Here is a 17209-nt window from a genome sequence, read left to right as displayed (position 1 = left end):
CCTTTCTCACCAGGCAGTTATTGACAGATTTCTGTCATGTATTTACCGGAATTCTATTGGTCGGGGCTAAGAGTGGTGGCTCGAAAGTAAAAAGACAAATCCCTACCGCTTGCTGTGAAAACAAACAAACATTTGTGAAATTCGTGTGCGTGTCAACAATATCTTATTGTACTGGATTTTCCTTTTTTTTGAATCCCTTATTAAATGTTGGGAACATCCTCATCATACACATATTGTTATTGGTAGGCTACATCTTTCACAATTCTCAGGAAAAATAAAAAGTGTTGCTCATAATAATGGCTGGAATGGAGTAAATGGAATGGTATCAAGCACATGGAAACCATGTGTTTGATGTGTTAAATACCATTCAATTTATTCCATTCCAGTCATTACTATTGGCTCTCAAGTGGGTCTAAGGGATGGCATCTCAGTGCTAGAGGTGTCACTACAGACCCTGGTTCGATCCCGGGCTGTATCACAACCGGCGGTGATCGGGAGTCCCATAGGGCGGCGCACAATTGGCCAAGCGTCGTCCGGGGTTGGCTGTCAGTAGTTTGTTTATCTGTTCTAAAGGCACTGTGAGCTGTTGGAGATTAAGCTGGAGTGAGCTGTTGCTCTGTGCAATATTCACACTAGCAACTGCAGGTGACACTCCAGTTGGCCTACATTATGTGAGTCAGTTGAGTTTATCCCACAACTCAATCCTATGTGCCTTTTTTTTTTTTTTACATTTCCTTTTAACTCCCTCAACTTTTTGCTTGGTCAAGCCTGTGCTTTTGATAGGGCTCCTTGTTTGGGGAGTGTGCTCAATCTGATAAGGTTCAGTAGCACTACCCACTCTGCTGAAGCTGTCTGCTTTATGGCTCTACAGCTTTATTACCGCAAATAACGGGCTTCTGTCTGTTCAGATTGAAACACACACACACTCTGGTGGTAAATGCAAAACAATATGAGCCTGTGCTCCCCAATTAAGGTGCTGCCTGTGATTAAAAGACAGTTAGACCTCTGTGTTTGACCCTCCCTGTGGTCATCACCCCGCCTATTTCTACAATTGATCTTCTTAAAATGTGATTTTAAACCTAACCCTAACCACACTGCTAACGTTATGCTTAACCCTAACCTTAAATTAAGACCAAAAAGCTCATTTTAGTTTTCATGACTTTTACAATATAGCCCAGCGTTTCCCAAACTCGGTCCTCGGGACCCTAAGAGGTGCTCTTTTTGGGTTTTGCCGTAACAGTACACAGCTGATTCAAATGATCAAAGCTTGATAATTTGTTGATAATTTGAATTAGCTGTGTAGTGCTAGGGGCAAAAAGCAAAACGTGCATCCCTTGGGGTACCGAGGACAGAGTTTGGGGGGAGTTATTACACTGGCCTGTCTCTCTCTTTCTCTCTCTCTCTCTCTCTTTCACATGCACACACACACACACACACACACTGTTCAGGAGGTCAGGAGTCACATGCAGTAAGATGATGTCCCCATGGCCCACAATCAGCATGTGACTGAGCTTTGGCTACTTATGTCCCTGTCTTTATCAATAGACAGTCAGTCACCACAGACAGCTATTCAATGTAGAGATGGATGCTTGACAGCACTTCAGTGTGTCACAGCACTTCCGAAATATTACATGGGTATGCGTCTGTAAATGTGCAATAGCTCAGAAGTTCATTATGGGTCAAAGGAGCCAAGGGAACGGAATCGTTGTTTGTGTGTGTGTGTGTGTGTGTGTGTGTGTGTGTGTGTGTGTGTGTGTGTGTGTGTGTGTGTGTGTGTGTGTGTGTGGTGTGTGGTGTGCGTGTGCGTGTGCGTGTGCGTGTGCGTGCGTGCTTTCAGGAAGTGGTTGTTTCAGCAGTGTGAGAAAGTTGTACAGTGCCATCAGAAAGTATTCACACCCTTTGACTTTTTCCACATTTTATTGGTTACAGCTTGAATTTAAAATAGATTAAAATTAGATTTTGTGTCACTCACCTACACACAATAGCCCATAACATCAAAGTGGAATTACGTTTTTATAATTTTTTACAAGTTAATAAAAAATGAAAGCTAAAATGTCTTGAGTATTCAACCCCTTTGATATGGCAAGCCTAAATAAGTTCAGGAGTAAAAATGTGCTTAACAAGTCACATAATAAGTTGAACTGACTCACTCTGTGTGCAATAGTATTGTTTAACATGAGTTTTTGATGACTACCTCATATCTGTACCCCACACATACCCCTTTGAGCATGGTGAAGTTATTAATTACACTTTGGATGGTGTATCAATACACCCAGTATTTACAATAACAGCCTACCCTGGCGCAGCGGTCTAAAGCACTGCATCTCAGTGCTAGAGGCATAAATACAAACCCTGGTTTGATTCCAGGCTGTATCACAACCGGCTGTGATTGGGAGTCCCATAGGGCGGCGCCAGCGTCGTCCAATTGGACCAGCGTCATCCGGGTTTGGGTTTGGCCAGGGTAGGCTGTTATTGTAAATAAGAATTTGTTCTTAACTGACTTGCCTAGTTGAATAACGGTAAAATATTTTTGTATTTTTTGAAATACAAAGATACAGGCGTCCTTCCTAATTCAGTTTCCAGAGAGGAAGGCACCAATTATGGAATAGAGCCAAGCACAGGAAAAATCCTAGAGGAAAACCGGGTTCAGTCTGCTTTCCACCAGACACTGGGAAACAAATTCACCTTTCAGCAGGACAAAAACCTAAAACACAAAGTCAAATATACACTGGAGAAGCAACATTGAATGTTCCTAAGTGGCCTAGTTACAGTTTTGACTTAAATCATCTTGAAAATCTATGGCAAAACTGGAAATTGGCTGTCCAGCAATGATCAACAATGATCAACAACCAATTTGACAGAGCTTGAAGAATAAAAAAAGAATAATGTGCAAATAGCACTGCTGGGTGACTTAAAACCTGTTGAGGACAGAGGGCGCTGTTTTCACTTTGGGGGAAAATCGTGCCCAATTTAAACGGCCTCGTACTCAATTCTTGCTCGTACAATATGCATATTATTATTACTATTGGTTAGAAAACACTCTCTAGTTTCTAAAATCGTTTGAATTATATCTGTGAGTAAAACAGAACTCATTTTGCAGCAAACTTCCTGACAGGAAGTGGAAAATCTGAAATCGATGCTCTGTTCTAGGGCCTGCCTATAAATGTCCTTGATATTTATTGGTATACATGCACTTCATATGTCTTCCACTAGATGTCGACAGGCAGTGAGAGAAGAAATGGAGTGTATAACTTGATCTGCGGTCGAATAAAAGCTCTTTGTATGACGTGTCACCAGTTTCCTGTTTTCTGGAGCGCGTGCGAAGGGACCTGGTATTGCCTTCTGAAAGGCTGTCGTTATAGACGACTAATATCTCCGGCTTTGATTTTATTTGATAAATGTGACAATATCATCGTAAAGTATGTTTTTTCAATATAGTTTTATTAGATTATTGAAATTTATTCGGGACGTTAGGCGTGTTGCGTTGTGTGCCTTTGTTCAGGAAGGAGAGCTTCGCGCTACTTTGCTAGCTTTCCGTGCTAATTGACTGGAGAAGAGGACATTCTAAAACCAAACAACGATTGTTCTGGACAAAGGACCCCTTGTACAACATTCTGATGGAAGATCATCAAAAGTAGGACCCATTTTATGATGCTATTTCATATATCTGTCGAACATGTTGTACTAGTAGTTTGCGCCCAGATTTTGGGCACGCTCTCGCTATAACTAAGCTGGATGTCGTAATGAAGTTATTTTTTAGAATTCTAACACGGCGATTGCATTAAGAACTAGTGTATCTATCATTTCCTATACAACATGTATTTTCTAGTAACGTTTATGAATAGTTATTTGGTCAGAATAGTTGAGTGTCATAAAAATATCCGCACATTCTGGGAAAAAGATGCTACGTTAGCACAATGTATAACCACTGATTTCAGCTCTAAATATGCACATTTTCGAACAAAACATAAGTGTATGTATAACCTGATGTTATAGGACTGTCATCTGATGAAGGTTTATGAAGGTTAGTGAAAATTAATATATTTTGCTGGTTTATTCCCTATCGCTAACGTGCCTATTGCTATCGCTAACGTGCCTTGATGAATGAATGTGGTAGTGTGGTAGGCTATTGTAGTAAGCTAATATAATGCTATATTGTGTTTTCGCTGTAAAACACTTAAAAAATCGGAAATATTGGCTGGATTCACAAGATGTTTGTCTTTAATTTGCTGTACACCATCGATTTTTCAGAAATGTTTTATGATGAGTATTTAGGTATTTGACGTTGGTGTCTGTAATTACTCTGGCTGCTTCAGTGCTATTTCTGACGGTAGCTGTGATGGTAGCTGCAATGTAAAACTGATTTATACCTCAAATATGCAAATTTTTCGAACAAAACATAGATTTATTGTATAACATGTTATAAGACTGTCATCTGATGAAGTTGTTTCTTGGTTAGTTTGGTTGGTTCTTGGTTAGTTAGGTTGGCTTTGTGCATGCTACCTGTGCTGTGAAAAATGTCTGTCCTTTTTTGTATTTGGTGGTGAGCTAACATAAATATATGTGGTGTTTTCGCTGTAAAACATTTAGAAAATCGGACATGTTGACTGGATTCACAAGATGTGTATCTTTCATTTGCTGTATTGGACTTGTTAATGTGTGAAAGTTAAATATTTCTCAAAAATATTTTTTGAATTTCGCGCTCTGCCTTTTCAGTGGAATGTGGGAGGAGTTCCGCTAGCGGAACCCCGGTGCCAGACAGGTTAAAAAGTCATAGCCAGTCAATCAATAATATAATAGTACTTTTAGTAAAGGTGTTCATCTTTAATTTAGATTCTGTGGAAACTATGAGAATAGAAAAGTTCCGAACTTTTGTGGAACATCACAGCAAAGTAAAATATTTGTCAAGTAGAAGTCAAGACTGGATGGTGTTTAGAGATAGATTGGAGGGGTTGACGGTAGCTGAAGGGAAAAAATAAAAAATACAAATAGATAACTAATGTAAAATGTACCATTTCTGTAAAATGTATATAGTATGTTTAAACTGGAAGTAGAAGCCGAAGTATTGTTGTCCATTAGTTTACTCCAATTAGGGGATGGGAGTTAGGGTGAGGGGAAAATAATAATAGAAAATATATCAAATAAATAAGCAAAAAATATATGGGGAATAGGAAATTATGCAAATAATTACATTGATAGAACACACAATCTGCAATATTAAAGCTGATCTACCCCCTAAACATTAAAAAAATATATTGTACAATCCAGGTGTGCAGAGTTCTTAGACTTACACAGAAAGACTGTAATTGCTGCCAAAGGTGATTCTAACAATATTTCTGTATTTCATTTTCAATAAATGTACAAACATTTCTAAAAACATGTTTTCACTTTGTCTTTATGGGGTATTGTGTGTATTGTGAGAAAAAACATGTATTTAATCCATTTTTAATTTAGGCTGTAACACAACAAAATGTGGAATAGGTCAAGGGGTATGAATACTTTCTGAAGGCACTGTACTTCTCCAACAGCTTTTTCTGTTTATTTCCAGAACAAGTATCAGGTCAGCGCCATCCACTTGTTTCCAGGCTATTGCCAAGACAACAGAGGAGAGATTCTGAGGTTCTCATTGCCCCTCCATCCATCCATGATTCAAGCAATGTGCATGTACGATAGGTCTGTTTATTGACTAAACCAACACTCAGAAATTCAGCAAAATGAAAAACATAGATATGTGTACAACATGTTTACACATATAGAGTTGAAGTCTGAAGTTTACATACACCTTAGCCAAATACATTTAAACTCAGTTTTTCACAATTCCTGACAGTTAATCCTAGTAAAAATTCACTGTCTTAGGTCAGTTAGGATCACCACTTTATTTTAAGAATGTGAAATGTCAGAAGAATAGTAGAGAGAATGATTTATTTCAGCTTTTATTTTCACCACATTCCCAGTGGGTCAGAAGTTTACATACATACACTCAATTAGTATTTGGTAGCATTGCCTTTAAATTCTTTAACTTGGGTCAAACGTTTTGGGTAGCTTCCACAAGCTTCCCACAATAAGTTGGGTGAATTTTGGCCCATTCCTCCTGACAGAGCTGGTGTAACTGAGTCAGGTTTGTAGGCTTCCTTGCTTGCACACACTTTTTCAGTTCTGCCCACAAATGTTCTATAGGATTGAGGTCAGGGCTTTGTGATGGCCACTCCAATACCTTGACTTTGTTGTCTTTAAGCCATTTTGCCACAACTTTAGAAGTATGCTTGGGGTCATTGCCCATTTGGAAGACCCATTTGCGACCAAGCTTTAACTTCCTGACTGATGTCTTGAGATGTTGCTTCAATATATCCACATAATTTTCCTGCCTCATGATGCCATCTATTTTGTGAAGTGCACCAGTCCCTCCTGCAGCAAAGCACCCCCACAACATGATGCTGCCACCCCGTGCTTCACGATTGGGATGGTGTTCTTTGGCTTGCAAGCCACCCCCTTTTTACTCCAAACATAACAATGGTCATTATTGCCAAACAGTTCTATTTTTGTTTCATCAGACCAGAGGACATTTCTCCAAAAAGTACAATCTTTGTTCTCATGTGCAGTTGCAAACCGTAGCCTGGCTTTTTTATGGCGGTTTTGGAGCAGTGGCTTCTTCCTTGCTGAGCGGCCTTTCAGGTTATGTCGATATAGGACTCGTTTTACTGTGGATATAGATACTTTTGTACCTGTTTCCTCCAGCATCTTCACAAGGTCCTTTTCTGTTGTTCTGTGATTGATTTGCACTTTTCGCACCAAAGTACGTTAATCTCTAGGAGACAGAACGTGTCTCCTTCCTGAGCGATATGACGGCTGCGTGGTCCCATGGTGTTTATCCTTGCGTACTATTGTTTGTACAGATGAACGTGGTACCTTCAGGCGTTTGTAAATTTCTCCCAATGATGAACCAGACTTGTGGAGGTCTACATTTTTTTTTCTGAGGTCTTGGCTGATTTCTTCTGATTTTCCCATGATGTCAAGCAAAGAGACACTGAGTTTGAAGGTAGGCCTTGAAATACCTCCACAGATACACCTCCAATTGACTCAAATGATGTCAATTAGCCTATCAGAAGCTTCTAAAGCCATGTCATCATTTTCTGGAATTTTCCAAGCTGTTTAAAGGCACAGTCAACTTAGTGTATGTAAACTTCTGACCCACTGGAATTGTGATACAGTGAATTTGTAAGTGAAATAATCTGTCTGTAAACAATTGTTGGAAAAATTACTTGTGTCATGCGCGAAGTAGATGTCCTAAGCGACTTGCCAAAACTATAGTTTGTTAACAAGAAATTTGTGAAGTGGTTGAAAAATGAATTTTAATGACTCCAACCTAAGTGTATGTAAACTTCCGACTTCAACTGTATGTTTCCTACTGAATTTTCAGCAGTCCCCTCCCTCTAGTGGCTGTGAGGTTGTAGTGTGTGAGACCTAGCTTCATTCTGTCTCACATAGAGACTGCTGTTTTTGCCTTTTCAGGCCACTCCTACATTCATTGTTAACACCTACAAATTGGTTTTCTGTTCGTATTTAATATGCTCTTACTCTGTGTAATTCCACATGATCTTGGTCTTCTTACTGCTCTTCAAAGAATACTTTGACAACACTTTATTATTAAACATTTTAATCAAATTCAACAAAAACAATTCCAAGTCCCTGATGTAAACTGAAAATCATGACCAAACTATTTACACACACAACTATCCATAAAAAAAAACAAAAAAACAAACAAAGCTCTAATCAAGCATTTTCTACCGCTGTCTCGCTCTCTCTCTCCCTATCCTCCCCTCCCTCTGCCTCTCTCTCTCCCTATCCCCCTCCCTCTGTCTCTCTCTCCCTCTCCCTATCCCCCCCTCCCTCTCTCTGTCTCTCTCTCTCTCCCTATCCCCCCCTCCCCCTGTCTCTCTGTCCCTCTCCCTACCCCCCCCCCCCCTCCCTCCCTCTGTCTGTCTCTCTCTCCCTATCCCCTCTCCCTCTCCCTCTCTCTTTCTCTTCAGTCTATCTGTTGGTCCAGCCAGCTCCTCAGAGTTCCCAGGTTTCTTTGCAGCCAGAGGATGTTCTTCTGGATGTTATCCATGGCAACCTCAGTCACTCTCAGCTGAGATGCCTGCTCATGGATCGACTTAAAGAATACACGCACCTGGGGAACACACACACCTGGTAAGCATGGCCGTGGGTTATGGGACACACCCTCTCCCTCGCTCAAACAGAACTTTGGTTCTGACAACAAATGATATTGCCATGGAAAGTTCAGTAACCTCACCTCAGTGAGTTCCTCTGTGGAGGAGAACTGGGCTGTGGTACCAATGATGATGTTTCTAATAGAGAACGATCCCAACTGGAACCTGCAGGGTAGAAACAAGAGCAAAACACCACAGGTTGACTAAAGCCCCCAGGCTATGGGATTGCTGGCCTACTACTACCTACTTTGTCATCAGTGTTAGTCTCTCAGTTCATCTTTCTCCCTTTCCCTCTCTCATTCTCCACCACACGGATAGGCTCCACCTATTTATCCTCAGTGTTAGTCTCCTTCTCTACCTCTCTCCCCCCTCCCTCTATCCCCTCCCTCTCGTCCACCTACTTGTCCACCAGGGTGCTCCAGTATTTCTGGACATAGCTCCAGGCCAGATGATGTCCCCTTGGGTTCCTGGCTACCATGGCGATGAGGGAGTCCAGGTCCTGGGTACGGATCACCTCTCCCTCTAGACCCAGCTCCAACAACCTGGGGTAGAAACACACACACTGAATGTAATGTCAAATATTGAATTGAATTGACAGAGTACAGAAGACTGTACATACCTGGTTAGCTTGTTAGTGTCTCGGCTGCTGGCCAGGGCAGAGAGGATCTTGCGTTTGTGTGTCTCTGAGAGGGAGTGGGTGTATGTCTGGAGGAGAGACGCCCAGCCCGTGTCCTCCTGGGCCCCTACTGAATACACTGTCTCTGCCACGTCTGCAGGCAAGCTGGTGGATGGAGAGGCACAGACAGGACATGGTTTACGTCTGCAGTCAGGCAAAGTTTGCACCTTTGATTGGTCATGGATTTCAGGAGGTATGTTACTGTCAAAGGGATGTAACCACACTCTCAAATAGCTGACAGACAGAAAGATAGGCAGGCAGGCAGACATACTTATGCGTGCTGTTGGAGTCCAGCCAGTGTGTGAAGCTGTGCTGGGCCTGCTTCAAACAGGGGAGGTCTCCTAGATGGCAGGCCAGGGAAAGGAGCTCCGACCTCAGTCTCCTCTCAGACACAGAGCCCTTGTCGCTCCACGTCTGACGGTCAATCACATCACGGAAATACCACAGGATGTACGTCTGCAGAAAACACACACAGAGAGGACATCAGACCACACACAGAGAGGACATCAGACCACACACAGAGAGGACATCAGACCACACACGGAGAGGACATCAGACCACACACGGAGAGGACATCAGACCACACACGGAGAGGACATCCGACCCGACACAGAGAGGACATCCGACCCGACACAGAGAGAACATCAGACCACATACAGAGAGGACATCAGACCACACATGGAGAGGACATCAGACCACACACATAGAGGACATCAGACCACACACATAGAGGACATCAGACCACACACATAGAGGACATCAGACCACACACATAGAGGACATCAGACCACACACATAGAGGACATCAGACCACACACATAGAGGACATCAGACCACACACATAGAGGACATCAGACCACACACATAGAGGACATCAGACCACACACATAGAGGACATCAGACCACACACATAGAGGACATCAGACTACACACATAGAGGACATCAGACCACACACATAGAGGACATCAGACTACACACATAGAGGACATCAGACCACACACATAGAGGACATCAGACCACACACGCACTCAAACTCCGCAACTGAACCAGAATGTTTTTAGAATAGTTTTATGTGTTTGTGTGTGTGTGCACATGTATGTGTATGTGCCCTACCCTGAGGTTTTGTGTGACATCAGGTATGTCTCTCCTCTCCACCATCCTGTAGAAAGCTTCCAGGTAGCCCAACCCCTCGAGTAAGGGCACGGTGTGACTTTCTGATCGCAGGTAGCCAATAAGGTTCAAGGCTTTATCGAGTGACAACCGACCTGCCCTATAGAAATAGTATAGAGAGATGATGTCATAAATAAAAGTATGTTTGTGTTGTCTATTCATATATTAACACACACAGGTAGGTTTCTTACGTGGTGAGTTGGAAGGCGTTGTGTATGAGGTGTGTTCTGTCCATGAAGGTGAGAGCTGTGTGGTTGTCCTTCAGTAGTTGTATCAAGTTGTCCCAGCCTGAACCATCATAGTGGACCAGGTAATAACCAGCCATGTCCACATTCACCTTCACCCAGTCCACCTCCTCCCCCACATCCACACTGTCTGAGGAGAGAAGAGACTAGGCAATCAATTAATTAGTGAAACAACCAGTCAATCAATCAACTCCTCACTAACCTCCATACTGACGAGCGAGGCCACAACTATCCTCCCTGTGAATGTTGTCATTAGGTGTCTTCCCTGTGAATGTTGTTATTAGGTGTCTTCCCTGTGAATGTTGTTATTAGGTGTCTTCCCTGTGAATGTTGTCATTAGGTGTCTTCCCTGTGAATGTTGTTATTAGGTGTCTTCCCTGTGAATGTTGTCATTAGGTGTCTTCCCTGTGAATGTGGTCATTAGGTGTCTTCCCTGTGAATGTTGTCATTAGGTGTCTTACCTGTGAATGTGGTCATTAGGTGTCTTACCTGTGAGTGTGATCAATAGGTGTCTTACCTGTGAGTGTGTTCATTAGGTGTCTTACCTGTGAGTGTGATCAATAGGTGTCTTACCTGTGAGTGTGGTCATTAGGTGTCTGTGGATACTTGTTGAGGTGTCAGTCCTGTATGTCAGAGGGATGTGCCACAGGAACCTAACACAGAGAGATCAGAGAGGGGAGGGATGAGGCGCAGGAATATGACCTCACTGCACATGAGAATCCCAGAGAATGTGTGTGTGTTTGTGTGTGTGGTGTGTGTGTTTACCCCTGCTGCAGGCTGGGCCATGCTGGATCAGAAGGATGTGCGGTCCTCAGGAACCTCTCCTGTTTCAGCAGGAGACGAGACCCCTGCCTAGTAACCGTTACCAAGGGCACACCTGTCTGCAGCGTCCAGGTGTTCATCATGGTCGTCAGGTCCAGGTGCTCCCCAGCGTACAGGTACTGACACACACACACACACACACACACACACACACACACACACACACACACACACACACACACACACACACACACACACACACACACACACACACACACACACACACACACACACACACACACACAGGTAAACATCACACTCTCACACTCTTAAATCAGTGGTGAGAATTGACTGTTGGTATTGTAATGTAATGCACTGCTATGTAAAGAGAGGTGTGTTTACTGCGTTCTTAGCTGCCTGCCTGCTGCTGTAACAGTGTTCTCCAGAGCTGAACTCCTCTTCTGAACACGTCTGAGAACAACAACACAGCACCTTACATTTACACACTAAATCATCCTACACAGAGGGATCAATTAAGCAATAAGGCACGAGGGGGGTGGTTTATTGCCAATATACCACGGCTAAGGGCTGTTCTTAGGCACGACGCAATGCGGAGTGCCTGGATACAGCCCTTAGCCATGGTATATTGGCCAAATATCACAACCCCCCGAGGAGCCTTATTGCTATTACAAACTGGTTATCAACGTAATTAGAAGTAAAAATAAATATTTTTCAAACCCGTGGTATATGGTCCGATATACCACAGCTGTCAGCCAATCAGCATTCAGGGCTGGAACCACCCAGTTTATAATAAAATCTATATAATTTGATCGATCTACGCACATTGGCCAGGCTGTCCCACAGGTCCTGGTTGTGAGCGTTGCTGTAGCTGTACCTGCGAAGGTAGCGCACGATTCCACTCTGGAACACTTGGTCAGTCAGGTAATGTCTGAGCATGTGCAGGACACATGCACCCTGGTGGAACAAACACCACAGTACATTAACACTGTGGTCCTGATCCAATACTTTAGACGCTCATCCTTACTCCGTCCCTTGAAGTAAAGACAGGGTTGATAAAAGCAATGTGATGGAAAAAAGATGTGTGTGTGTGTGCGTGTTTGCGTGCATGCATGTGTGCGTTTTTGTCTACCTTGTCGTAGGATACTGTGTCGAACATCTCTTCAATCTGTGTGGGGCTCTCAGCCGCACTGGAGATGGGGCGGGAGGAGTTAAGAGAGTCTCGACCAATCGCAGCGAAGCAGGTGTCCACCAGATAATCCTCCTGAGAGATAAAAAGCGCACCTTTTCAACAGGAACATCCCTCAGGGACATGTGAAACATTCATACTAATCATTAATACTACTGTGAAGTTGGAGTAGGGATGTGTACAACATATGAGTAACAGGATCTTACCACTCTGAGTTTGGGGTATGTGGCGTTGACTGAGATGTACTCCATGTATCTGGCGAAGCCCTCGTTCAGCCAGATGTCATTCCACCACTCCATGGTCACCAGGTTGCCAAACCACTGATAGACAGACAAACGGGCAGGCAGGAGAAGACAGACAATGAGATGTAAGCAGAAGAGAAGGACAGAGATCTGTTCCAGTCATTTCATTCAGGTCCATTCACTGTGAGGAGATCCATTAGTCTCCCAGTGAGGATAAACTTCCCGAAGAATGCAGAGCTTTATGACACGAAAGCCTAATCCCTCTTCACACTACCAAGGTTCACTTCCTGCCATGACCTGCTACTTCCTGTTCAACACCGTGAACAACTTTCTGTCCAGCTCTCACCTGGTGGGCGAGCTCGTGAGCGATCACCATGGTAACCCAGACCCTATCGGAGGCTGAGGAGGTGGCGGGGTCGTAGAGCAGGCTGGTCTCTCTGAAGGTGATCAGACCCCAGTTCTCCATCGCTCCGGCCTGAAAGTCTGGGATAGCAACCAGGTCTGGAGTGGGGGAAAGGCAGGCAGCAACTTCAATGATTACCTTACTTGTTTCAACAACTGCTATTGAACCCTGGTCATCAGCACCATTGAGTTACCTTGTTTAAGTAGTGGGTAGTTGATATTCATATATTTAGTTACCTTGTTTAGGTAGTGGGTATTTGATATTGATATATTTAGTTACTGTCACGCCCTGACCTTAGAGATCCTTTTTATGTCTCTATTTTGGTTTGGTCAGGGCGTGAGTTGGGGTGGGTATTCTATGTTCTATGTTTTGTAGTTCTATGTTTTGACCGGGTAGGGTTCTCAATCAGGGACAGCTGTCTATCGTTGTCTCTGATTGAGAACCATACTTAGGCTGCCCTTTTTCCCACCCGTGTTTGTGGGAAGTTGACTTTTTTTAGGGCACATAGCCTTTAGCTTCACGGTTTGTTTTTGTAGTGTTTGTTGTTTTGTTCGGCGTCATTTTGATTAAATAAAAAGGAAAATGTACGCTCACCACGCTGCACCTTGGTCCTCTCCTTTCAACAACCGTGACAATTACATTGTTTAGGTAGTGGGTATTTGATGTTGAAGTATTTAGTTACCTTGTTTAGGTAGTGGGTATTTGATGTTGAAGTGTTTAGTTACCTTGTTTAGGTAGTGGGTATTTGATGTTGAAGTATTTAGTTACCTTGTTTAGGTAGTGGGTATTTGATGTTGAAGTATTTAGTTACCTTGTTTAGGTAGTGGGTATTTGATGTTGAAGTATTTAGTTACCTTGTTTAGGTAGTGGGTATTTGATGTTGAAGTATTTAGTTACCTTGTTTAGGTAGTGGGTATTTGATGTTGAAGTATTTAGTTACCTTGTTTAGGTAGTGGGTATTTGATGTTGAAGTATTTAGTTACCTTGTTTAGGTAGTGGGTATTTGATGTTGAAGTATTTAGTTACCTTGTTTAGGTAGTGGGTATTTGATGTTGAAGTGTTTAGTTACCTTGTTTAGGTAGTGGGTATTTGATGTTGAAGTATTTAGTTACCTTGTTTAGGTAGTGGGTATTTGATGTTGAAGTATTTAGTTACCTTGTTTAGGTAGTGGGTATTTGATGTTGAAGTATTTAGTTACCTTGTTTAGGTAGTGGGTATTTGATGTTGAAGTATTTAGTTACCTTGTTTAGGTAGTGGGTATTTGATGTTGAAGTATTTAGTTACCTTGTTTAGGTAGTGGGTATTTGATGTTGAAGTATTTAGTTACCTTGTTTAGGTAGTGGGTATTTGATGTTGAAGTATTTAGTTACCTTGTTTAGGTAGTGGGTATTTGATGTTGAAGTATTTCTCATAGAACTCCAGTAGTTTGACTGCAGCCTTCAGAGCATAATGGGTCTGCTGCCATTTCTCAGGAGCAGCATAGACAGATACCTGAAACATATGACAGTGATGTTCTGAAATCACATATACCGCCTGTACACACACATTCACACACACCCCTGTCCCACCTACCTTGACCCCTGAGGCAGTTGTTGCGCTGACAGATCTGAAGTCACACACGATGAAGGCCACCAGATAGGAGCTCATCCTCACACTCACAGCAAAACGGTCCTCCATTAGACCATCATCCAGGACCACTGTCTGCTCCTAAAGGGGAAACGCACACACACACACACACATTGTAATGCACACTCACATACTATGATCCACCTGCCACCATGTTGCTTTTGTGTGTTTACTCACTACAGGCATGTTGGACAGGGCGGTGTGTGCCCGGCTCCTCCTGATACTGATAGAGTAGTTAGCCTTGAAGCTTGGCTCATCAAAACAAGGAAACGCCATCCGAGCACTGGTGGGCTCAAAATGAGTGGAGGCCAGGTTCCTGGAGAGATAGATATAGGGTGGGCAGAGAGAGAGAGTGGAGAGCAGAGAGAGAGACATTACAAGGAATTTATCATGTGATGTTTCACAAAAAAACATTTGGTTAGGGAGTGATGCACAACACAGCCTTTCTCCCTCACATGGAGAGAGAGAGTGAGGTACACACACACTCACACTCACACTCACACACACTCTGTACCGTGTCTCTCCGGTGCTGGTTCTGTAGGTGCTCCTGTAGAAGCCATAGAAGCCTTCTCCTAGCTCCGCCCCAAACTCCAGAAACAGGAAGTACTTCTGCCCACCGCTGAGCACTCTGGGAGAGAAGATGGCAGTCTGCTCATGGGTAGGGTTGTGGAGCACAGGGAGCACCTGAAGACACACATGCAGTAGTAATTAGACGGACATGTCAGAGAAGACAAAAGTGGGACATCGTTAGAAACTGAGCATGACGGTTTAGTTCTGAGGGAGTAGCCTACCTGGTCTGACAGGTGAGCCAGGTTCTGGTCCAACATGGTTGCTGTAGTGATACGGAGCCCCTTGCTGTGCAGCACCACCCAGTTGGTATTGTTTTGAACCTGGAGCTCTATCCGGACAGTACCACTGTAGCTGAGCATGGTGAGGTTAGGGTGGAGCTTGAGATGGTAGTGGAGCGGAACAATGTACCCCGGAAGACGGAGGTGGCTCCAAGGGAATGAGAGGCTTCCTGTACCTAAGGGAGGCTGCTCCTCAGTGGTGTTAGGGGGCTCAGAGGCCTGGGTCGGGCTAGCGGAGGTCTGTATCACACCAGCCAGAGACAGGAGGGCCAGAACCAAGAACCTGACCATTATGGTGGAAATGTTTTTGGAGGACTACTGTAAGGATAAGGACAAGGGTCACTCTTGAGAGCAGCAAACAGTCTGCAGGCACTCAGTTTGTTTTCAGAGCGTAGAGAAACATCAGGGAGGATAGCTGTTGATAATTACACTTCAGGAGGAACGTAGTCTCTCTTTGGTTAGACGGAAATGTATAACCTTACAGCAACAGGCTAGTAGAAATGTCCAGAAGTTATTTGAACCTGAAGAAAGACAGAAGAAGGAGCTATGTTATTTTTTTTATTTTTCTTACAGTGAATATTGAATCTAGGATCTCACACAGTAATGAAGTGGTAATGTGTTGAATTAATTAGGTCTGATTTTATAAAGCCAAGAAGCTGAACAATTTAAATTCCGGTCTGGTCGATAAAGGCTGCTATCTATTCTATGCAATGATACACACGCTTAGAGCCAGGCAGCAAGCCCAGTGTGTTACATGTCAAAAAACAACATGGTGAGTGGAAGAGATAGCTGGTTGTAAGTTACCCTAGCTGTCCAGGCTACAATAGAGAAGGACAGGGCTGCAATTGTAATCTGATACTGGGATAGACAGACACAAATGCACATTCACCCCCTAAACTGCTAAATAACTTTGTTTTGATGTTAACAAGTGCAACACTATCCCCATAGAACAGAAATCATGTTGCCCTAGCACCCCAGATGTTCCCTGAGTTGGATGGAGGTGTAGACGGAGGTTAATTCCATGTTTTTATTCATTTACCTCATTTGAGCTGCATCATCCTTCCCTCGTTCTCTGTCTCTGCTGACAGCTTTCATTTTCTCTTTCACGCTCCCGCCCCTGTCCTATCCCCGCGAGTACAGCAGCTGTGTGTGTGTGACCTTCCTTTTTTGTAAAGTTTTCCTTTCTTTACCAGCCCAGCCCTCATATAGAATGGTTTACTTTACGATTGTCCATGCATTACTGACTGCAGTGTTATTATTAGAGTGTTTCTTCATATTTTCCAGGCTGATGTTAGGACTGTATATATATATATATATATAGCTGTGTCTGTATTTAACCTGTCAGCTGGTGAGGCGGGGAAACCAGGTGGTTAATCCACACTACCCCCACAACAACACCACCCATTTCATACTGGAGACCGACATACTATATCCAACACACTGTCTCTCCTGTATACACACACTGCAAGAACACATACTTTCCATGTGTCTCGTCCATAGTGCACAACTAGCCTTCTGACAGTACCAGGAGGTTCCTGAAGTGATGCTCTTGGTAGGAATTTGTTCCAGAACATCAGGCTTCTGAAGAGCATGAGATTTGCATGTGCGAGTCTGTGTGTGTGTGTGTGTGTGTGTGTGTGTGTGTGTGTGTGTGTGTGTGTGTGTGTGTGTGTGTGTGTGTGTGTGTGTGTGTGTGTGTGTGTGTGTGTGTGTGTGTGTATGCAGGTGTACTTTGGGGATAATTATTATGATCAGCCTCTCACCTCATATCTAACAGCCCAGAGCTGCAGGTGTCCTCTGTGGTTACCTGTTTACTACT

The 17209-nt window shown here is 43.4% G+C and overlaps 1 protein-coding gene across 1 annotated transcript; it reads right to left on the bottom strand.

Moving 5' to 3' along the window:
- Positions 1-8013: 8013 nt before the first annotated feature.
- LOC120029685 (endoplasmic reticulum aminopeptidase 2-like) lies at positions 8014-16471 on the bottom strand. Its single transcript, XM_038974989.1, has 20 exons — positions 16430-16471; positions 15334-15911; positions 15057-15226; positions 14720-14858; positions 14489-14623; positions 14287-14407; positions 12860-13014; positions 12478-12591; positions 12215-12346; positions 11908-12039; positions 11467-11535; positions 11068-11243; positions 10876-10955; positions 10249-10432; positions 10001-10157; positions 9158-9342; positions 8830-8991; positions 8612-8752; positions 8294-8375; positions 8014-8170 (listed from the first exon to the last, which is right to left on the bottom strand). The coding sequence occupies exons 2-20, from the start codon at positions 15679-15681 to the stop codon at positions 8024-8026; spliced, it is 2829 nt and encodes a 942-aa protein (XP_038830917.1). The 5' UTR covers positions 15682-15911; positions 16430-16471; the 3' UTR covers positions 8014-8023.
- Positions 16472-17209: the final 738 nt, after the last annotated feature.

This window comes from Salvelinus namaycush, chromosome 1 (assembly GCF_016432855.1).
Source record: "Salvelinus namaycush isolate Seneca chromosome 1, SaNama_1.0, whole genome shotgun sequence".
Classification (NCBI taxonomy): domain Eukaryota; kingdom Metazoa; phylum Chordata; class Actinopteri; order Salmoniformes; family Salmonidae; genus Salvelinus; species Salvelinus namaycush.
Note: the sequence above shows the minus strand (reverse complement) of the source record. Positions and strands in the feature narration are given on the sequence as shown.